Source organism: Etheostoma cragini, chromosome 3 (assembly GCF_013103735.1).
Source record: "Etheostoma cragini isolate CJK2018 chromosome 3, CSU_Ecrag_1.0, whole genome shotgun sequence".
Taxonomy (NCBI): domain Eukaryota; kingdom Metazoa; phylum Chordata; class Actinopteri; order Perciformes; family Percidae; genus Etheostoma; species Etheostoma cragini.
This window is the reverse complement of record NC_048409.1, coordinates 7,647,443-7,665,663: the sequence shown is the minus strand read 5'-3', so window position 1 is coordinate 7,665,663 and position 18,221 is coordinate 7,647,443. Positions and strand designations below refer to the sequence as shown.

At 39.2% G+C, this 18,221-nt stretch overlaps 2 protein-coding genes across 4 annotated transcripts in view; one reads left to right on the top strand and one right to left on the bottom strand.

Moving 5' to 3' along the window:
- Positions 1-18,221, bottom strand: part of nf1a (neurofibromin 1a) — a 204,789-nt gene that overhangs the window by 70,552 nt on the left and 116,016 nt on the right. For all 3 annotated transcript variants that reach the window (XM_034866988.1, XM_034866990.1, XM_034866989.1), the window contains one exon: positions 13,267-13,377. In XM_034866988.1, coding sequence (XP_034722879.1) covers positions 13,267-13,377 — 111 coding nt within the window. The remainder of the gene's footprint in view (positions 1-13,266; positions 13,378-18,221) is intronic.
- Positions 1,649-5,685, top strand: omgb (oligodendrocyte myelin glycoprotein b). The gene is made up of 3 exons (XM_034867000.1): positions 1,649-1,966; positions 2,691-2,903; positions 4,326-5,685. Exons 1-3 carry the CDS (start codon positions 1,962-1,964, stop codon positions 5,311-5,313), a joined length of 1,206 nt encoding a protein of 401 aa, XP_034722891.1. The 5' UTR covers positions 1,649-1,961; the 3' UTR covers positions 5,314-5,685.

Here is an 18,221-nt window from a genome sequence, read left to right as displayed (position 1 = left end):
TTGCTGTCAGTAGCTTCGTCTTTTAATATTTCTATGAGTTGTTCCTCAAGACCACTTGAAATGTTGCATATACGTCTCGCAATTGTGTTGTTTGACAGGGGGACAGCTTTTAATTTTGCTGCGCTGTTTTTTTGCATTGTGCAATTCTGAATGCTAGTCCATATGAAGCCATCTGTGCTTGCAGCTTTTACCATGCGAGTCACCTGTTGACGATATTCTGCAAGTTTTATTTGAAAGACATCAATTGGCTTATTGACATGACTGGGGTGTGTGGTCTCTGGGTGCCTTCTTAATTTGTTGGGTCTCATACTGTCGGTTGCTAGCTGTTTAAGACACATAACACACATCGGTCTCTCCTCTGCCTCCACCACTGCTGCCGTGAATGCAAGAGCAAGATACCCTTTATCATATTTTCTTTTAGGTTGGCTTTTTGGCTGATTAGGCCCATCTGCTTTGTGTCTCTCTGCTGGCACTGGCGCAACAACCTTTGAAGTCCGTGTCACAAATTAATCCATGTTGTGTTATTTTCCACACTGGGATGGTACCCATCGGCGCAAAACAGATATATAAACATATATCTATGGGCGCGAAAGTTTGTGCCGCTACAAATAACATGCCGGCGTCACGTCAATCATTGTTTTGGCACTTTGGTTCCAGGTTAAATTTTTCTCATATCTCTTTCAATTTAGACTGCATGTAGCCTAGTTAAAATTACTTAGATTGTGGTTGTGATCAATCTAATAAGCTGCAACAGACAGCTATGAGGACGGTTTGCTCCCACACTGGCTGCATTATAGTGACATAAATAGCTATATAGTGGTATATAATATAGTGACACACACGCACGCAAGCACGCACACGCGTGCAGTCACTGCAGTCTTGCTTCAGATTCTAGGAGATCTCATTTGCGGGTGTAAAGGAGCAGCTATTAATATGCGGGAGACTCCTGGAACTGTCCGGATAAAGACATAAAGGCATAAAAAAGAAAATGTTCTTCCGTTTGGCGCGTCCGACCTGTCATATCTCAATTCCCCACACTTTGAGAACCGCTGCCCTAGATGGTACCCATCAAATTTTGTAAAAATCGGATTAGCTGTTCATGAGATGTAAACTTTTTTTATTTGTAGCGCCCCCTAGTGGCCCATTGTTGGGAACTTTGTTTTAGAGCTTTGGATGGTCATACCAAGAAATAATATAGTTTAAAGTTTTGGCCACAGTGTTTGAATGTGGTTCAGTTTGCTCAAATGCTGTGAGCAGTGCTTACATTACAGAAAATGTCAAATCTCCTGAACATATACTCTGAGTGACCATAATGAATCTGGTGCCATTTGGTCAATAGGTGGCGCTGTAGCAGTATAACACTATAGCATACTACTCTAAAGGAATGTATGTATAACTGTCCTTAAAAGTCCTTTGGGGCCAAGCATTGAGCCCACTCAAGACACGCCCACCCACAACAGAGCCAAGTAAGAGCCTCATTTCACATGGGCACTAGAGAACAAGAGAGCCCTCTCTCTCACTCACTGCGGTTAAGCATTCCATTGTCCACACACACACACACACACACACACACACACACACACACACACACACACACACACACACACACACACACACACACACACACACACACACACACACACACACACACACACACACACACTTGCTTGCCTCATCAGCACCAGATTGGGCCGCCTAGCTGCTGCATTCTCTGCGTCTCTCTCTTTTTCTCTCTCTAGCCCTATGCATCTCTCCTTCCCTTACCTAAACCTCCGGCAGCATTTGGAGCTTGCAGAGCGGTGAGCAGGACGGGGGCCATCACTTGCAGGCAGCATGTTTTGTGGCACATTACAACATCCATAACAACCAGAGAAAAGGTTGAGACCGCTACTTTCCAAACAGCAACCAAAAAGCACAAAAGGCAGGAGCAAAGGAGAGATGACAGACCAGCACTAGAAAGGATGAGGTGAGTGATTTGAAATGGGAAAAAAGGATGTACAACCCACTTACACTTGAGCCATTTCATTAAGCATCTTGTTACTGCAGTAAACTACATGTTGTGTTGGCTTATGACAAAACTACTCCCTGCTCTGTCACTAGGCAGATTTATCGTTTCAGTGTTGCATGGAGATATTGACAAATGAAATATTACAGTATTCAAACAAAACACAAAGTCAAATCGATGGCACAAGCACACAGAGCATTAGCTGCCATAATGAACGAATAATGCAATGGTGTGCAGAAATTATTGTGTTAACATGTCCCACAGTCCTCTTCAAAAAGATCAAAAACACACATGGAGCTGTGGTATTTAGAGCAGAACATCTGCATCTTTGGACACAGTAACTGTGTCGCCCTGAATGAATTGAGTCTTACTGCAGCACTCCGAACTACAGTCCCACTGGCTCAGCTTCAAGCTGGTTGGCACTCAGAATTACTAGCACCCTTATAAAACCAGTTTTGTAGTAGTAACAGGCATAATTTCAATGAACCAATTTATAACATTAGTGTTTTTATAATACATGTGGAAAATTAAATACGAAAAGGTTAAGGGTTAACACTGTTAAATGTTAAATGTACTATTTAACATTTAACAGTGTTAACCCTTAACCTTTCTAACATTCTTCATCGTCTTCTTCTACATTTCATTCAAAATGCCTATACAGTTTAACACTTCACTCATTCTTTAGAGCCCTGGCCATGCCTGTCTGCTCTGCCTGTCTGCTCTGCCTGCCCCTCCTTCTGTTGTGTGGACTGCTAGGAGGTTGGGTGCTGTCTATCTGCCCCACTGTGTGCTTCTGCAGCAGGGGACATCGTGTGGTGGACTGCTCCTCACGTGGTCTAACCAAGCTACCGCCTGGTCTGCAGCACAACATCCACTTTCTCAACCTCTCTTTCAATAGGTAAGCAGCTATAGCTCTGCACTGTAATTTGGTTATAGGCATGCACTTCAACAATTTCTGTGCATGTAAGAGGTAAAAGAAGGTACCAAGTTAGTTTTGCAACCATAAAGCAGGCCTCCAAAATTCTAGGGTAGGTTAAGAACGTTTGAAAGAGGACAGACATATTTGTGTGGATAGTAAAACAGCGTCAGCTTTATTAAAAACAACAAAAAACTTTTAATTATTTTAGGCAACCAACAGCCAAATAATTTGCCGTCCTTCCCTGCCACCCTAATAACATCTTTGGGGAAATTTTTAGTACTCTCTCTTTGCAAACTAGCTATACTGAGCCAGAATACTGTGGTGCTCTGAAGGTCGCTGCATGCAGGACTTGACTGTTACAAATACCTAACTATCCTAAAGATAGACCTGTCTAAACCTCTAACATGACTAAATAAAAGATAAGATAGCAGCTCACCTTCTCATCAAATGCTTTCACACTTGCAATGTAAAGGTTAAGGAGGATTATTAATATACTGCAGAGGGGAAGCACTTTCAGTAATACTTGCCAACCTTAAACCGCCCTTTTTATGCTCATTTTCAGGTTTATAAAAATAATTGTATTTTGAAGTTGTACCAAAATAGGTTTACATGGTTTCATTTGAAAAAACACCATATTTTTCTTGTACTATCCATTGCTACAGATCCTATTTTCACCCTGTGTGTGTTTAGGTCTCTGTTTTAGCAACAGAGTGAGACATCTCACTTCTATACTATCTTTGTTGGGAGTCGCACATGCACAGTAAGTGGGTAAGATCACATCAGCTAGACAACTCTTTCTCCAGCTTTGATCAGAACAAGGCAGGATTTGCAGGGAGACTTCTTCTAAACGAGGGCGCACTTCATGCCAAGGTTAGCCACCTCGTATTGGCTAGTGACGTAGAAAGCTGTGCCGATTTGGAACAGCTCACCTGGAGACTGAAGGCAAAACACATTCAGAAACCAGTATCTCACTCAAAACAGCATGGAAGTGTTTTTGTATGTGTGTGGAAGCACAAGTAACAAAACAACACCCAAAATCCTAGAAAAGGGATTTTCATAATATCTGCACTTTAAGACCTCAAAAATAGGGAGGAGGGGGAAGCTTGGGGTCTGTGGGTTCTCTCCCCAAAATATTTGAGTTTCAGATACTTGTATTACTGCTTTCTGTTGCATTTTAAAGAATTTAAATGAAAAATTACTCGGTACCCTGCCCCAACCTCCCACCTTGAAGAATCTGAGAAAGAGGGAGAGATGGGGAGGCACAAATGGAGGGGGTGTGGAGGGGGAATCCTACAGCGTGAATCTGCTTCTATGATTAGGCTGGAAATAAAATGGATTTCCTTATTTCATTTTATAAGAGCTATCTAAACAAACTGTTTTTTTATATTACTCTTCTGACAGCTTGCAGGGTCTGGAAAATCAGCTCACCCACTATGCCCACCTGCGAACCCTGGACCTGTCCTACAACCGCCTGGAGACCATGCCCCCCGCCCTGCCGCGGTCTCTGTGGGACATCCGAGCGGCAGGCAACCATCTACGATTGCTGGACAAAAGAGACACAGCTTACCACTGGAACCTGAAAGTACTGGATCTTTCAGACAATGAGCTGGAGAGAGTGGTCTTCATCAACAACACCCTTGCAAGTCTCCTAACTCTCAACCTCAGTCACAACAGGTTTTGGACGGTGCCCACAAATTTGCCGCACAACTTGGAGAGCATTGATTTGTCACAGAACTATCTCATGCAGATCCTGCCTGGCTCTTTGGATCGGCTGCCAAAGCTGGCTAAGTTCTTTTTGCACAATAATCGTTTCTCTTTTTTGTCTAAAGGGATATTTGATAAGCTGGTGGGGCTTGAGGTGATGACTCTTGGGGATAACCCCTGGGCTTGTGAAGAAGAAGAAAATATAACCAAGCTCTTGACATGGGCTGAGCAGACCCGTGCCACGATCTTAGGTTGCCCCTGTTATACAAGACCTATTTGTGGGCAAACCCATCAGGCAATGCCAGGGAGGGAGTGGCACTCTGCACTGTTCACAGAGATACCACTTTGGGTTAACAGCAGAGCTGAAGGGCATGATGGTCAATCACCTGCAAGGATTGCAGAGGTCACGTCTAGTTACCAGGAAAAATCGGCTCTTTTTGACACAGGATTCTATCAGGACAAAAGAGGAGTGAATGACTCTGGGGACCAAAGGATGTTTGTCCGGACATCTCCCACAAACTTTGACCGTTTTTCCACACACCTAAAAACAACAGCAAGCTCACTGTCTTCAAAGAAGCCCAAAGCTGCTAACTCAAGGAATAAATGTGACAAACTCCTAATTGACATTCAACAAACTGTCAGCCTGACTATTTTAGCTATGCTGAACGGATTTAATACTTCCTGAACCATGTTGAATAGATAAAAAATACACTACTTACTGGAGTACTTCTGACAATGAATGTATGACTAAGTTAGTCAACTTAGCAGCTCCTTCATTTGTCTTGCAAAGAACTGTTTTGACTCAAAATATCTGAATACATGGCTCAACTGGAGTGCTACTATCAATGCTCCTATCTCAGTAATGCTTGCACACTTATGGACTGCTGTACTCTATGCTATCTTCATAACAGTGATGCCTGTGCTACATTTGGTCCTGCTGATTAGTGAGTAGTCAGCCTAAGAAGGTCTACACAAACAAAATAGTGAACAAATTACCAATAAAGGCCTAGTTAAATAAAAAATAAATTCAATAGGAATTCGTGGACTGATTATAGGTTTTCCTGTCTGACCAGTTGTCAGTAGGTGGGACTATGACTGAGACTCTACCGTAATGTAGATGTATGAACTTTGGTAGGCATAAAGTGTGTATCATATCCAGACCTGCAAAAAAAAGCATTTTGGAGACATCCAGTAAACCCAACAGAAAGTCAATTTTTGAATTTTCTGTCCCAATTATGGAAGATTTTGGCCATTTTCAGGGGCTGTGCTTTTACGTACTCCTCCTACAGATTTAACCCGATTTACTTCAAATTGTTCAGTACAATCTAAAGACCTTGGCAAAGCTAAATTGAGAAGCTTTTCATTTTGGTGTGGGCGTGGCAAGGCAGCAAATTTCACTTTTTGTCCCACCAGGAAGTGGTTTGTAACTAGACTATACATTGTCCAATCTGCACCAAACTCCTCATGCTTGATAAGAGTCATGGCCTGAGGACATCTACATAATAATATTGAGTTCAGGGCTGGGCGATATGGAGAAAATCAGACATTGTGATATTCTTGTCTACCTGAAAGTTGATACTGTGGAGATATTATAGGGTTGACAATTGCTTTAACAAATTATCTTCATAATGAAATTTATGATAAATAATCTTCAGTAATGTAGATACACAATTTATAATATGTGGTATATAATAAATAAGTGTGCAAAGGTAAAAATAATAGATGAGCTGGTCAGGTAAAAGTCTAACACAGAAAATGGCATCACTTTACTGTAATGCAGCAAAAGACAACACTTAACCCATTTACAATATAAGAATTTACAAAATCAGACGGTATCTAGTCTAATATCACGATATCAATATAATATCGATATATTGCCCAGCCCTAAGTGAGTTTTAGTCATAGTGCCTTCTTTTGGCTAGATGAAGTTATAGTCGTTTTGATGTCCTCTTCCAAGCGGGTAGACCAGGTTCACCTAAAAAGTGTTCAGGAAAGCCTTAAGACCTTTATGTTGCTTGCTGAGGATTTATTCTGAAGATTGTGAATGGCCTGGTAAGTTTTAATGTTATGACATAAGACAGGAATTGTAGAAAAAAATTGGTAAGCATATGTAACATGTTGAGTCATAAAACAAAGCTTCTTGGGGGTGTAACCTAATCTCAACAGGAAGTTAGCCAATTGAAGTTAACTGTGCTATTTTAGTGCATTTTTAATGGTATTTACAGGTGTCATACTTTAAAAAAAATATCCTGTATATCCTCACATCCTGTTTTACTACATTTATTTTTTTAAAGATCCATAACTAGTGCTGTCAGTTATTAACGGCGTTAAAGCAACGACATCAATTTTTTTATTTTTGGTCTAGCCAACTTTGTAGTTTTTTTCATGTGCTGTTTCAACAACTAGTAACGTTAAAACTACACCGGATCTAGCTAGACCAGAAAAAAAACAACAGGCACGCCGCACACTCTTGCTTGGGCTTGCGAGCCGGCCAGTAGTAGGCTAACGTTTTGAGTGGATGGCGTGCGCAATACACCGAAATGGATGCCAATAAGCTTCTGAATGGAAAGTTGACTTTTTAAAAGTTGCCAAATGGTAAGTAAGTAAGTAAGTAGGTAAGTAAAATGTATTTGTATAGCACTTTTCTCAGATGAAGATCACAAAGTGCTTCACAACAAAAGCATTTAACAATTCTCATAAATACAATACATCATAAAAATAAAAACAAAAGAATAACACGTACACATAAGACCAGCCTAACCACCCTACGATCTAGTTAAAAGCCTCTTTAAAAAGCAGAGTTTTCAACTGAGTTTTAAAGTGTTCCACACAGTCTAAGCAGCGCATGGAAGGAGGCAAAGCGTTCTACAACCTGGGTGCAACAGCTTGAAATGAGCGGTCCCCCCTAGTTTTAAAATGTGTACAAGGGGCAACTAATAGTCTCTGGCCTGTTGATCTCAAACTACGTGAGGATGTACGCAGCTGTATCAGGTCAGAGATGTATGGGGGTGCCTGTCCTTGTAGGGCTCTAAAAGTTAGGACCTGAATTTTGAAGTTTAGTCTAAATATCACTGGTAACCAATGAAGTGAAGCTAAAACCGGAGTAATATGTGCCCTTTTACTCGTGTGGGTTAAAAGCCTAGCAGCAGAATTTTGGACAGTCTGGAGACGACAAAGATCCTTCTTATTAAGACAAATAAAAAGACTGTTACAATAGTCTAAGCGAGACGAGATAAAAGCATGAATGATCATCTCCAACTCGGCTTTTGACACCAAGGCTCTTATCTTTGAAATGTTTCTTAATTGAAACAAACAGTTTTTAATAAGTTGTTTCGAGTGTTTCTCCAGAGACATGGCCGCATCAAAAACAACACCTAAGCTCCTAAGACTGGGCTGAACAGACAAACTTAACTCAAAAATGTGTTTCTTAATCTGAGGGATGCTCTGCTCCGGAGCAATAATTAAAGTTTCAGTCTTGGCTGAGTTCAACATTAAAAAGTTGTCATTTAGCCACTGCTTAATCCTAGTCAGACAATTCATTAAAGATGACAGTTTAAATAACTCAGTAGGCTTAAAGGAACAGTATAACTGAATGTCATCTGCATACAAGTGATAAGAGACATCCTGAATCTGGCTTATTATCTGTCCTAGAGGGAATATATACAGAAGGAAAAGGATCGGTCCCAGGAGAGAACCCTGAGGAACACCACTCGATAAGCCTGCAGTATCCGACATGTTCTGATTTATATAGACACCAAAACTTCTACCGGTAAGGTAAGATGAAAACCATTTCAGAGCTGATCCAGATATCCCTAATAGAGCCTGAAGTTTATTAAGCATAATATTGTGATCAATAGTGTCAAAGGCAGATGTAAGGTCCAGCAAAACTAACACTGTATGCTTCCCAGAATCAGCAGACATCAGAATATCGCTTGAAACTTTCACCAGTGCCGTTTCCGTAGAATGTTTTTTACGGAAACCTGATTGATATTTATCAAAAATATCATTTATCTCTAAGAAAGAAGTAAGCTGCTCTACTACCACTTTCTCTAGAATTTTTGCCATGAATGGGAGTTTAGATATAGGTCTATAATTCGAGGGTTGCAATGGGTCTAAACTAGGCTTTTTAAGAACAGGTTCGACAATAGCATGTTTGAAAAAGTCAGGAACCACCCCACCACACATTTACATCACTACCACCTCTTAGCTGGCATGGATCAAACAAGATAGAAAACTTCCCAACAACATCCTGGCTAAAAACTCTCCTCTGAGCCTTAATTCTCAGAGGCGGGGGTCCCGTGGTAAATTTAAATTAAAGAAAACACAACTATGGTCACTTACATGGACATCCTTCACACTCACATTTACTATCTCAAGACCTAATGAGAAAACAAGGTCCAGGGTGTGCCCCTTTAAGTGAGTAGGGCCTGAGACATGTTGCGTGAAGTTAAAAGAGTCAGTGATAGATATGAGGTCTGTAGCTGCAATACATGACATATCATCAATATGAAGATTAAAATCTCCAATAATTAAAACTTTCTCCAGCTTGATTAAAGAGGTTAGTAAATCATTAAAATCAGTAAGGAAGATACCTGCAGGGCCAGGAGGACGGTAAATTAACAAACAATAAAATATGTTAACAGAACCGACCTTAATCATTTGTAACTCAAAAGAGGTAAATGTTTCACAGTGGATGCCTCTGCATAAAAAACTGTCTCGATACACATACAATGGTTCCATTGACAAGGCCAAAGTGATCTGTGTGTTTTGTCAAGCTATCATCGCAGCACGTCCAGTCTGAAATACCACTTGATGACCAAGCACACAGCTGATGCAAATTATCTGCCGCCTCATCAAAGTATTTTGTTCAGCATTTTATTGATGGACAGTGTTACGCTGTGTGAAAGATTATTTGCTCCAAGTATGAATGACTGCTCCAAGTGAGGATGTTAGTGTGAAATTGAACACTACTAGGCTATATGCCAATGTTGTTTTAAATTAAAAAACATTTGCACAAAGAAAGCCAAATCCACTTTTCCACGTTGTTAAGAGCATAAAAATTAGAAAAACGAATGGGACAAAAAGAAATCAAGGGACATTTAGAATTGATAAAAATTTATGATTAATTGCGAGTTAACTATGACCTTAATGCAATTAATCGCGATTAAATATTTTAATCGTTTGACAGCACTATCCATAACCAGAACATTTGTTCTCAGTTTGGAGTAAAAACATTGTTGAAGCAAAGAGTGTCTAATGGCAAAGTCAAGGACGTGGTGATATTAAGAAGCATTTGTGCCCGGGGCGGAACTGAAGCTATACAAGGCAAAGATGGTGGTGCTGCACCTGGAGCTGACAGGTTACAGTCTCAAAACACATCGCCGGCAGATATCGTTAACATTTTTGCAGCGCTGGCGAAAAACGCAGCCAACTACAAGTGTCTAAAGAAAATTTGCCAGTATATTGTTTCAAGAGACAGAACTTTCCACCTTAATCACCAGAATAGATGAGGTTGAGAAGGGGGTGGAGAACCCAAGAAGGGCATGCTTTTCCACCAGCTAGCAAGAAAAAGGTGGATCTGCTCTGGAAATGTAGAAGATATGGGGAACTGGTTGCAATAATGTTCATAATAAACAAGATTTCTCTACAATTTTACACTGATCTCTAGGGCTGGGCAATATGAAGAAAAATCAAATATTTTGAGCAAAAACCTCAATATCAATATTGCAAAGATGTTGTACTATTGGTGCTTTCTCAAAGTATTTACACAATGAGGTTTGTAATAAATAATCATCAGTAATGTGGCTACAATGACCAAGTTGGTAAAGGCAAATAACAGAACAGCTAGAAGAGTCTGGTAGGTTCACAAAATGATATCACTTTTCTGTAATGCAGCTTGTAAAACCGGGAAAAGATAACACTTATGATTTCACTATATTACAATATCGATATAAAATCAATATATTTCCCAGCCCTACTGATCTCTATAGGTCATTATCTACCTCTACCAATTAGGAAATCTGTTCTTTAATAGAGCCAGTAGGGCTTCCCAAACTGACAGAAGAGCAAAGCAAACTCCATGATGTGGATTTAACTATAGAGGAAATAAGGTAATGAGGGGCCTGCTTGTTTCTCTTGATGCCGAAAAGGCATTTGATATGGCTGGATGGGTCTATCCAACCCTAATTGTCACACTTTGATCTCAAGATAGTTTTGCTTTTCTTCTCTGTGTGGAAAAATACACAAGACTGTGTTTTTTTCAAATGATATTATGCATTCAGACAGAGTTAAGCAAAATCCACTGTTCTGTTAAATCTCAAGTCTGTCATCTCTCCTTTCTCTTTCTTATTATCAAAGACCAGTGCACAAAATATTCAGGTAGCAGACTATCATTTTTACCCGGTGCTAACAATCACTACTGGCACTAATTATTTTTAATTTTGTGAGAAAGCTGAGAACAAGCCTTAATTAAAATTAGTTGTTTGTCTGTTGTTGGTTTGTATGACAGTAAGATCATTGGAGGGAAGAAGCTTCACTGTACAATCAGAGTGAACCAATCTGTAGTTCCAACAACTTTAACAGAGTGATTGTATCACGTCAGCAGACGTCTTACATTCTCCATTTAAACTTGTATCATCATATCAGACGATTTAAAGCACATTCACCTGTTTTTGAATCAACACCTTCAGTATTTAGATCAGGAAGCTTGTGAACAATGTCAGATTAACTGGCTACAGTTCTTCAGTGTGTTACATTCATATTTAATCAATATTTAGTTCAAGTATTGGATCCAAATTTGTATGGGGCAAATATTAATAGGACTAAGATTAAGATGTGGCCAAAAATCTTGATTGGAAAACCCCTACTTAGTGACACTGAGTTGGGATTGTTACATTTCTGAAGTCAAGATGAATTTTTGTTTGACACAAAACCATAGTAGATTCAGATGCTGTAAAGATAGCTGTGATGGTATTGTATGGGACTAGGGCTGAACAACATGAGGAAAATATGCAATAAAGTTGTTGAAAATTGCGATATTGCTTGAAATAAATTAACAGATATTAAACAGTGTACTCAGTTCTGCCTTTCAGTTGCTTTCGGTATTCTTTTAAAATACAACAAAGTGTTTGTTAAATTGAAAACAAATAATCATTTCTAACATCCTTTTAATAAACAAATTGAACATTGAACTGACAATGAAAGGCACTACTAAAAAAGAATGATATACACTTTAAAGTGTAGTTTACTGATATTTTCTTTCAACCAATAAAAAATCTCATAGTGTCTATTGCAATATGTCGCAACCTTTCGCGATATGTATATTGAGCCAGTTGATATTGCAATGACGACAAAAAACGATATATGGTGCAACACTATATTGGACACAATTATATTGAAAGGTGATTTTAATATTTTGTATGAGTGTAACAGTAAACAGAAATCACTATTCAGATTATGCCCCCAAAAAATCAAAAACAGACAAAATCCTCTTGTTAGGGAGGGATTTTCCCACTGGAAACTTTTGCACACTATTTAAAAAATGTATTTATTACACCGCCCAAAAGGAAATAGGCATTTCTAAGCATCTCTTATGCTATAAAATGTAAAAAATACAAAATGAACAGCTAAGCTCTGCACGGACCTGCTGCAAATTAGCCTTGGGAGGGAACTTGTTTTGGTGGAACGTGTAGATTAAAAAGTTGTTTTAGTTGTGCGATAGAAAACTCAGATTGGACATACAGTCTAGCCAGTTGATTTAATTAACCATGCATATATCTGAGGAGCATATACCATAATCATCATAAATCAACCAGAGTTTAAAATTCCAAGACAAAGAAAGCAGAAGGAAACGGACATCGGTGAAAATACATGCACGTAGTAAAATTTCTTGCTGAAACAGACTGTTGTGGATATAGACAAGCCACAGTGTAACTGAAAACCATCACCAACCGATACACTTTGGTGCTAACCTAGCACACGTAACAACGTCCAGCTTAAAGTTTTGGGCAGAATTCAAACTATATCAATCTATCATACTATGTAATCTGTTTGTGGCTGTGTGCACTCTACAGTGGCCTCTGCAACAGAACAGCTCGGCACTTATACACAAACCATTGCAGCTCTAATATTTTGTCATGTTTTATATGGCGGGGTAAAAATATTAGAAACATATTACGATACAATGTCAGCTAATACAACAACACTGCCATATTTATTATAAAACTGTTGTATTATTGTATATTTCTATCTAGAGTATATGTTACATTAAGTGCTTTTACAAATGTATTTGTATCTGGAGTGCAGAGACACAAACAAAATTATAATGTGACCCTTTTTAGTCCGGAAGAAGAAAAGCCTCACTGAGTTCAGTTATCACTAGTCAACATACTTTGCTCCTCTTCCACCTCTAAATAACAATTTAACTGTGTTTTTATACTGTTCGGCAATACGTAAGATTTATACTTTACACAAGTGCCAACCATTCTCTACAGTATGTTTATATCTGTTTAGGTTGATGGCTGTTTCTATAGGCTAAAATGATCATAAGTGAAACTAAGTGCTTAGTAATGAATGAATATGATTAAGCACTACTCTGTACTTGAAAAACCTCAAAAACACTAGGTTGCCCAGGTCCTACCTGCGGGCCACGTAGTAGAACACTGGGTTGCCGGTCTTGGAGGTTCCTGCCTGGTAGAAGATGTTGAGGGTCTTTAAGGCTTTGAACTCCTCCTTCTCATGGACCTGGTGCCTACATGACAAACCAAAGAGCTGAGGATCAGTCCCACCGCTGTTGTATTACACGTCAGGATTTATTGAGGGATCTATGTGAAAAGGGTAGTTAACACTGAAAAAACAGCCAATCCAAAAGCACCTTACATTACATGTCATTTAGCTGATGCTTTTATCCAAAGCAACTTACAATTGCAATAAACTGTATGTCAGAGGTCGCACTGGAGCAACTAGGGGATAAGTGTCTTGCTCAGGGACACATTGGCTCATGTATCACAGTGGGAATCAAACTCGGGTCTCCCACACCAAAGGCATGTGTCATATCCACTATGCCACCAACACCCATTAGTCTTGCATTGTCAGACCTATCTCAAAAGCAGTGCGAAGGAAGTTCTGGCTAGTTCACAAAAAAGAAGAACATGCTCTGGTTTATTGGCATTTCTTGCTGGTGCCACTGCAAAAAAGCCAAAGGGAAGGGACTTGTTTTGGTGGAACATGTAGGGAGGCAAGCTCTGGAAATAAAATGGCTGATAGTTGGTTGTAGCTTAGAGGATGTTTCCCGAATCGATCAGTGTTAAGAATGCCAACACAAAGAAAGCGGAAAATGAGGAACATCCAGCCAAACTTCTGGTGGCACAGGAATTATTCGTAAATGAAACATTGTTGATATAGACTACCTTGGCATTAACTTCAGTATAAAGTCATGGTGGTTTCTGCTAGGAGGAAACAAAAGGGGAAACCTAAACCCAGAAAGCAAATTTTTTAACACAACACACAAAAATTACAATTTGCAACATAAACAAATCATCCCCCCCTCATCATCACCACCCACCCGAACAAAGACTGTGAGCAACTGTGGGGCAATGTGTCAAATGTCTGGAATTGCACTTTTCATCCTTTGTGTCAATGCTATTTAATAAAACATCTGTTCTAAATGTTGATTGCCCATTAGACACATTACTACCCTTCAACAGTCTTACCCAACCAGTGGGTACAGCATGAAATACTTTGTATGAAAATATTCTCTTGCAATTATTGTAATATTAAACTTCATTAAGCGTTCTGAATATGTAAGCAAGTGACCGTAATAAATCAATTGGGAAATCAACACTTTTTCCGGAATTCAACTTTATAAAAGAGTGAAATAGCATATTTTGAATTGCTTCAGTACGTCATTATTCAATTTTTTAAATAATAATAATAATAATAATTGTCAAAATTATGGAATCACTGCAACACGCACCTGTACCTGTTTTAATTATCGGGCATTGCAATTTGTAGATTTTTGTAATGATACAGTGTCTCGCTCTCCCTGCCAGTATGGTAGCTCGCTCTGCCTGGACTAGTAACATATCAGCATGCGGTAAGGCCGTGCTCTGCGCCTCGGCTTGGACACAGCGGTCTCGAGCAAGAGAGAAAAGGCGTGGAAAGCTATCACATTATGTGGAATGCTATCACACTTTCCTTTATCCCCGCACTGGAAAAACTTGTGGATACTACTGTGTGCGTGCATCAATAAGTAAGTCTGATGACGATGTTATGTAGGATTTATAAATGTACGTTCCGAGCTACGACTGAGTCCGACTGAGTCTAGTCTAGACAGACTAGCGCTGAAAACCACTCCAACCATCATTGTGGATTTTTAAAAAGCAAAGTCACCAGCCACTTTGAAAAAGTACCCGCCTAATTTCCCACCCTGAATTCTGCTTGTTTTATACCACGGGATATGTTGAATCTATGAGTTGATCCAGATGGATGTTTAATTGAGCTATTGCAATCACTATACAACGTTTTTTGAGGTATTGACAAAAATCTAATCTAAGATCAAGCAAATATTGTTACTGATGGGCCTTCCTTGTATAAATCCATACTGGCAGTCATCTATAATTGTGTCTAGACAGGCCTTGAGTCTTTGTGCAAAGATGTGAGAATAATTATTAATTAGGGTCATGGGTCTCCAGTTATCAAGCATAAGATTGTCTTGATTAGGTTAAGGAATCAAAGTAATTACACCCTGACACAGAGTTGGTGGAAGTTTGCCAAGGTCTATAGCCTCTTTGTAAATGTAAAGTAAAAATTCAGGAATATGATCTTGAAATACCTTGTAAAATTCACAAGAGAGACAATCATTACCTGGGGCTTTATTCTCTTTTACAGAGCTGCCAACTTTCCCAAAACCTTGGAGTGAGATTTGGGGGGGCGGACCCATATTTTGCCGCGTACAAAGCAATTTCTTTGGGTCTTTAGCCTCCAGGGTTTAAATTGGGATTTGTTATATGTGAGGGGATGGGGCTCTCCCTAGGGGGGTCTGGGGAATTGTTTTTTAAAAAATACACCATTAAATGGCACTTTCTGGAGAGTTTTTTTTCAAAAAAATGTAGAAATCAAGTGTTACATGATATGTGCAAAACTGTAGGGTTAAGAACCTTTGCATAGTTGTAGTATCAACAGGTTTTAGGGAATTTAGCATTTACATTATTAATTTCTAATTATATAAGAACTGACCCAGAAAATGTGCCAAACATAATTAGCTACATGAAGAGACAGGAGCATATATCAGCAACAGCTGAGAAGATTTGGGTCTGTGGTGAACAGGTCCAGGGGTCCCTGCCTGGTGTAGGGACCAGGGACCCAAAGTCAAATTAATGTTGAGGGATAAACTAAGACCACTGAAATTCTAAAGAAGTAGAACCACTGAGTTACATATATTCTAATCCTTTAACCTTTGTGCCAAGGTTCAGTAATGTTGGGCCCTCCTCCTCTGTGCCCCACTTACTGTATTTACTTTTTGGGGAAAATAAAGACTATTGTTCATTTTATGAAACATTTATGAATTATTTACAGTTACATTTAGAGATGCAAAGAGGTTAGGAGAGCACAATAGTGGCCCAACGTTGCAGTATCGTATATATAGTATAGTAAAGCTCAGATGTGTTTCATCAGATTTCTGTTCATGTTTACAACTTTGTGCACATTCTAAATATAACTCCTCCCATCTCTGGTGTCCATGATTTGCGAGTCCTCTAAAATGAACTGAAGTTGCTACGCTACCAGCCGCGCTGCTCACCTCTATCTTTACAGAGAGAGTAGACACGAAGCGACGGACGGGTCTGGTCTGTAATACTCAGAGCAGATACCTGAAGCCGGGGAGGGCTCTTTAACTCACTCACAGTCTCGGAAAGCTCAAATAGTCGATCGATTTGCCGACCGGGCTGACACTTCAGCGTGAGAAATCGGGGGTGTGGCGTGTGAGCGTGTGAAACCAGTCAAATGCGTGTGTCTGACGGCCAATGCGTGAGAGTTGGCAGCCCTGCTTTTAGTTTACTAATATTATTTTTTAGTTCATAGAGTGACAGCGCTTGATCAAAGATGTCATTTTGAGTTTGGTCAATTCCTCGTGCCTCATTTTTTATAGAGATAAATGAAAGCAGATTTTTTAAGACTCGGAATTAGATTTTTTATAAAATTCTTCCACAAAATTCGAGATTTCAGGGGGATGTTCAGATATCTGGTCTTTGATCTCAGTTTATGTATATTATTAAGACTGGCATTTGTTTTTTAAAAGCTATGAAAATATTTGTGTTCTTCACCAATTCCATTCATCTCGGTCTAGACCTGGTAAAAGCAACCCATACTAAATATTGATATACATTTTCCAACTCAGATTTTAATTCGGTTAATTTATTCATATTTGTTTGAGACATATTGTCTTTTACATCTAATTAACATGTTCTTTGTATGCAATGTTTAAGATATCATTTTGTGATCAGTGAAGGTTGAAGGTTGTATTTTGACTTCTTTTACTTTATCTATTACGGTATTAATTTGATATGAGCCACAAGTCAATCCGGGATCTTGTTGATAAATCTTTGTTATTCCACCTGAACTGGATTTGATCTGGATTATTTACTCTCCATGTCACAGGAATAAAGATGCAAGCATAAGTTATTAAATTCTCAATATGTGTCTTTTAAAGATCTATGATGGTGGCAATCTTTTGTGCGATTGCTGATACTTTTCCAATACTACTACCAGTAGTTTAGCATTTATGAAGGTATTTAGTAAAGTATATATTTCAGTTTCATACTCCTTGAATCAAATTGTGTTATTTGGGCTGTTATTATATCCATTTGTTACCCAGAATAAAAATTTAATTCATACATTCAAAACTACAAAAATCCACCTTCAGGAATCATTTAAGAATCATTAAACAGTTTTAAGTACTTTTCCATGAATAGCTATACCAGCAGAGTTATTATTGCCATAAGCCAACCATATGTTATATCCCTATTGACTTTTCCAAAAATTGAAATCTTAAGCTAAGGCATGCGTTTCTTGAAGAAAATAAAAATCTGCCTTGAAACTAGCCTCTTTATCTAAATGTAAATGTAACGGTGCTGTATTTATATAGCGCTTTTCCAGTCTTAACAACTGCTCAAAGCGCTTTTACATCTACAGGAAACATTCACCATTCACACACATTCATACACTGTGGCCGGGGCTGCCGTACAAGGTGCCACCTGCTCCTTAGATAAACATTCACACACATTCACACTCCGATGCGCAGCACCGGGGGCAACTCGGGGTTCAGTGTCTTGCCCAAGGACACTTCGACAATGACTGCAGGGGCGGGGATCAACCACCAACCTTCCGATTGGCAGGCAACCGCTCTACCACTGAGCCACAGCCGCCCCTATCTGTTCTCGTATACCCCTTACATCAAATGCACAAAGTGACAAAGACAGGTTGAACAGAAGAGCAGGAAAGTATCTAGAAAAACTAGTGTTAACCTCTTGAAAATCACTTGAAAATATATGATTTTCTCGCCTAAATTTTTACCCTTAAAAAAGTGCTGCAGTTTCC

What these genes read in the sequence shown, in the direction of transcription:
- omgb (XM_034867000.1), top strand. An exon ending in CTCAACCTCTCTTTCAATAG is followed by an intron (nt 2,904 to 4,325) that starts GTAAGCAGCTAT and finishes CTCTTCTGACAG; the next exon opens with CTTGCAGGGTCTGGAAAATC.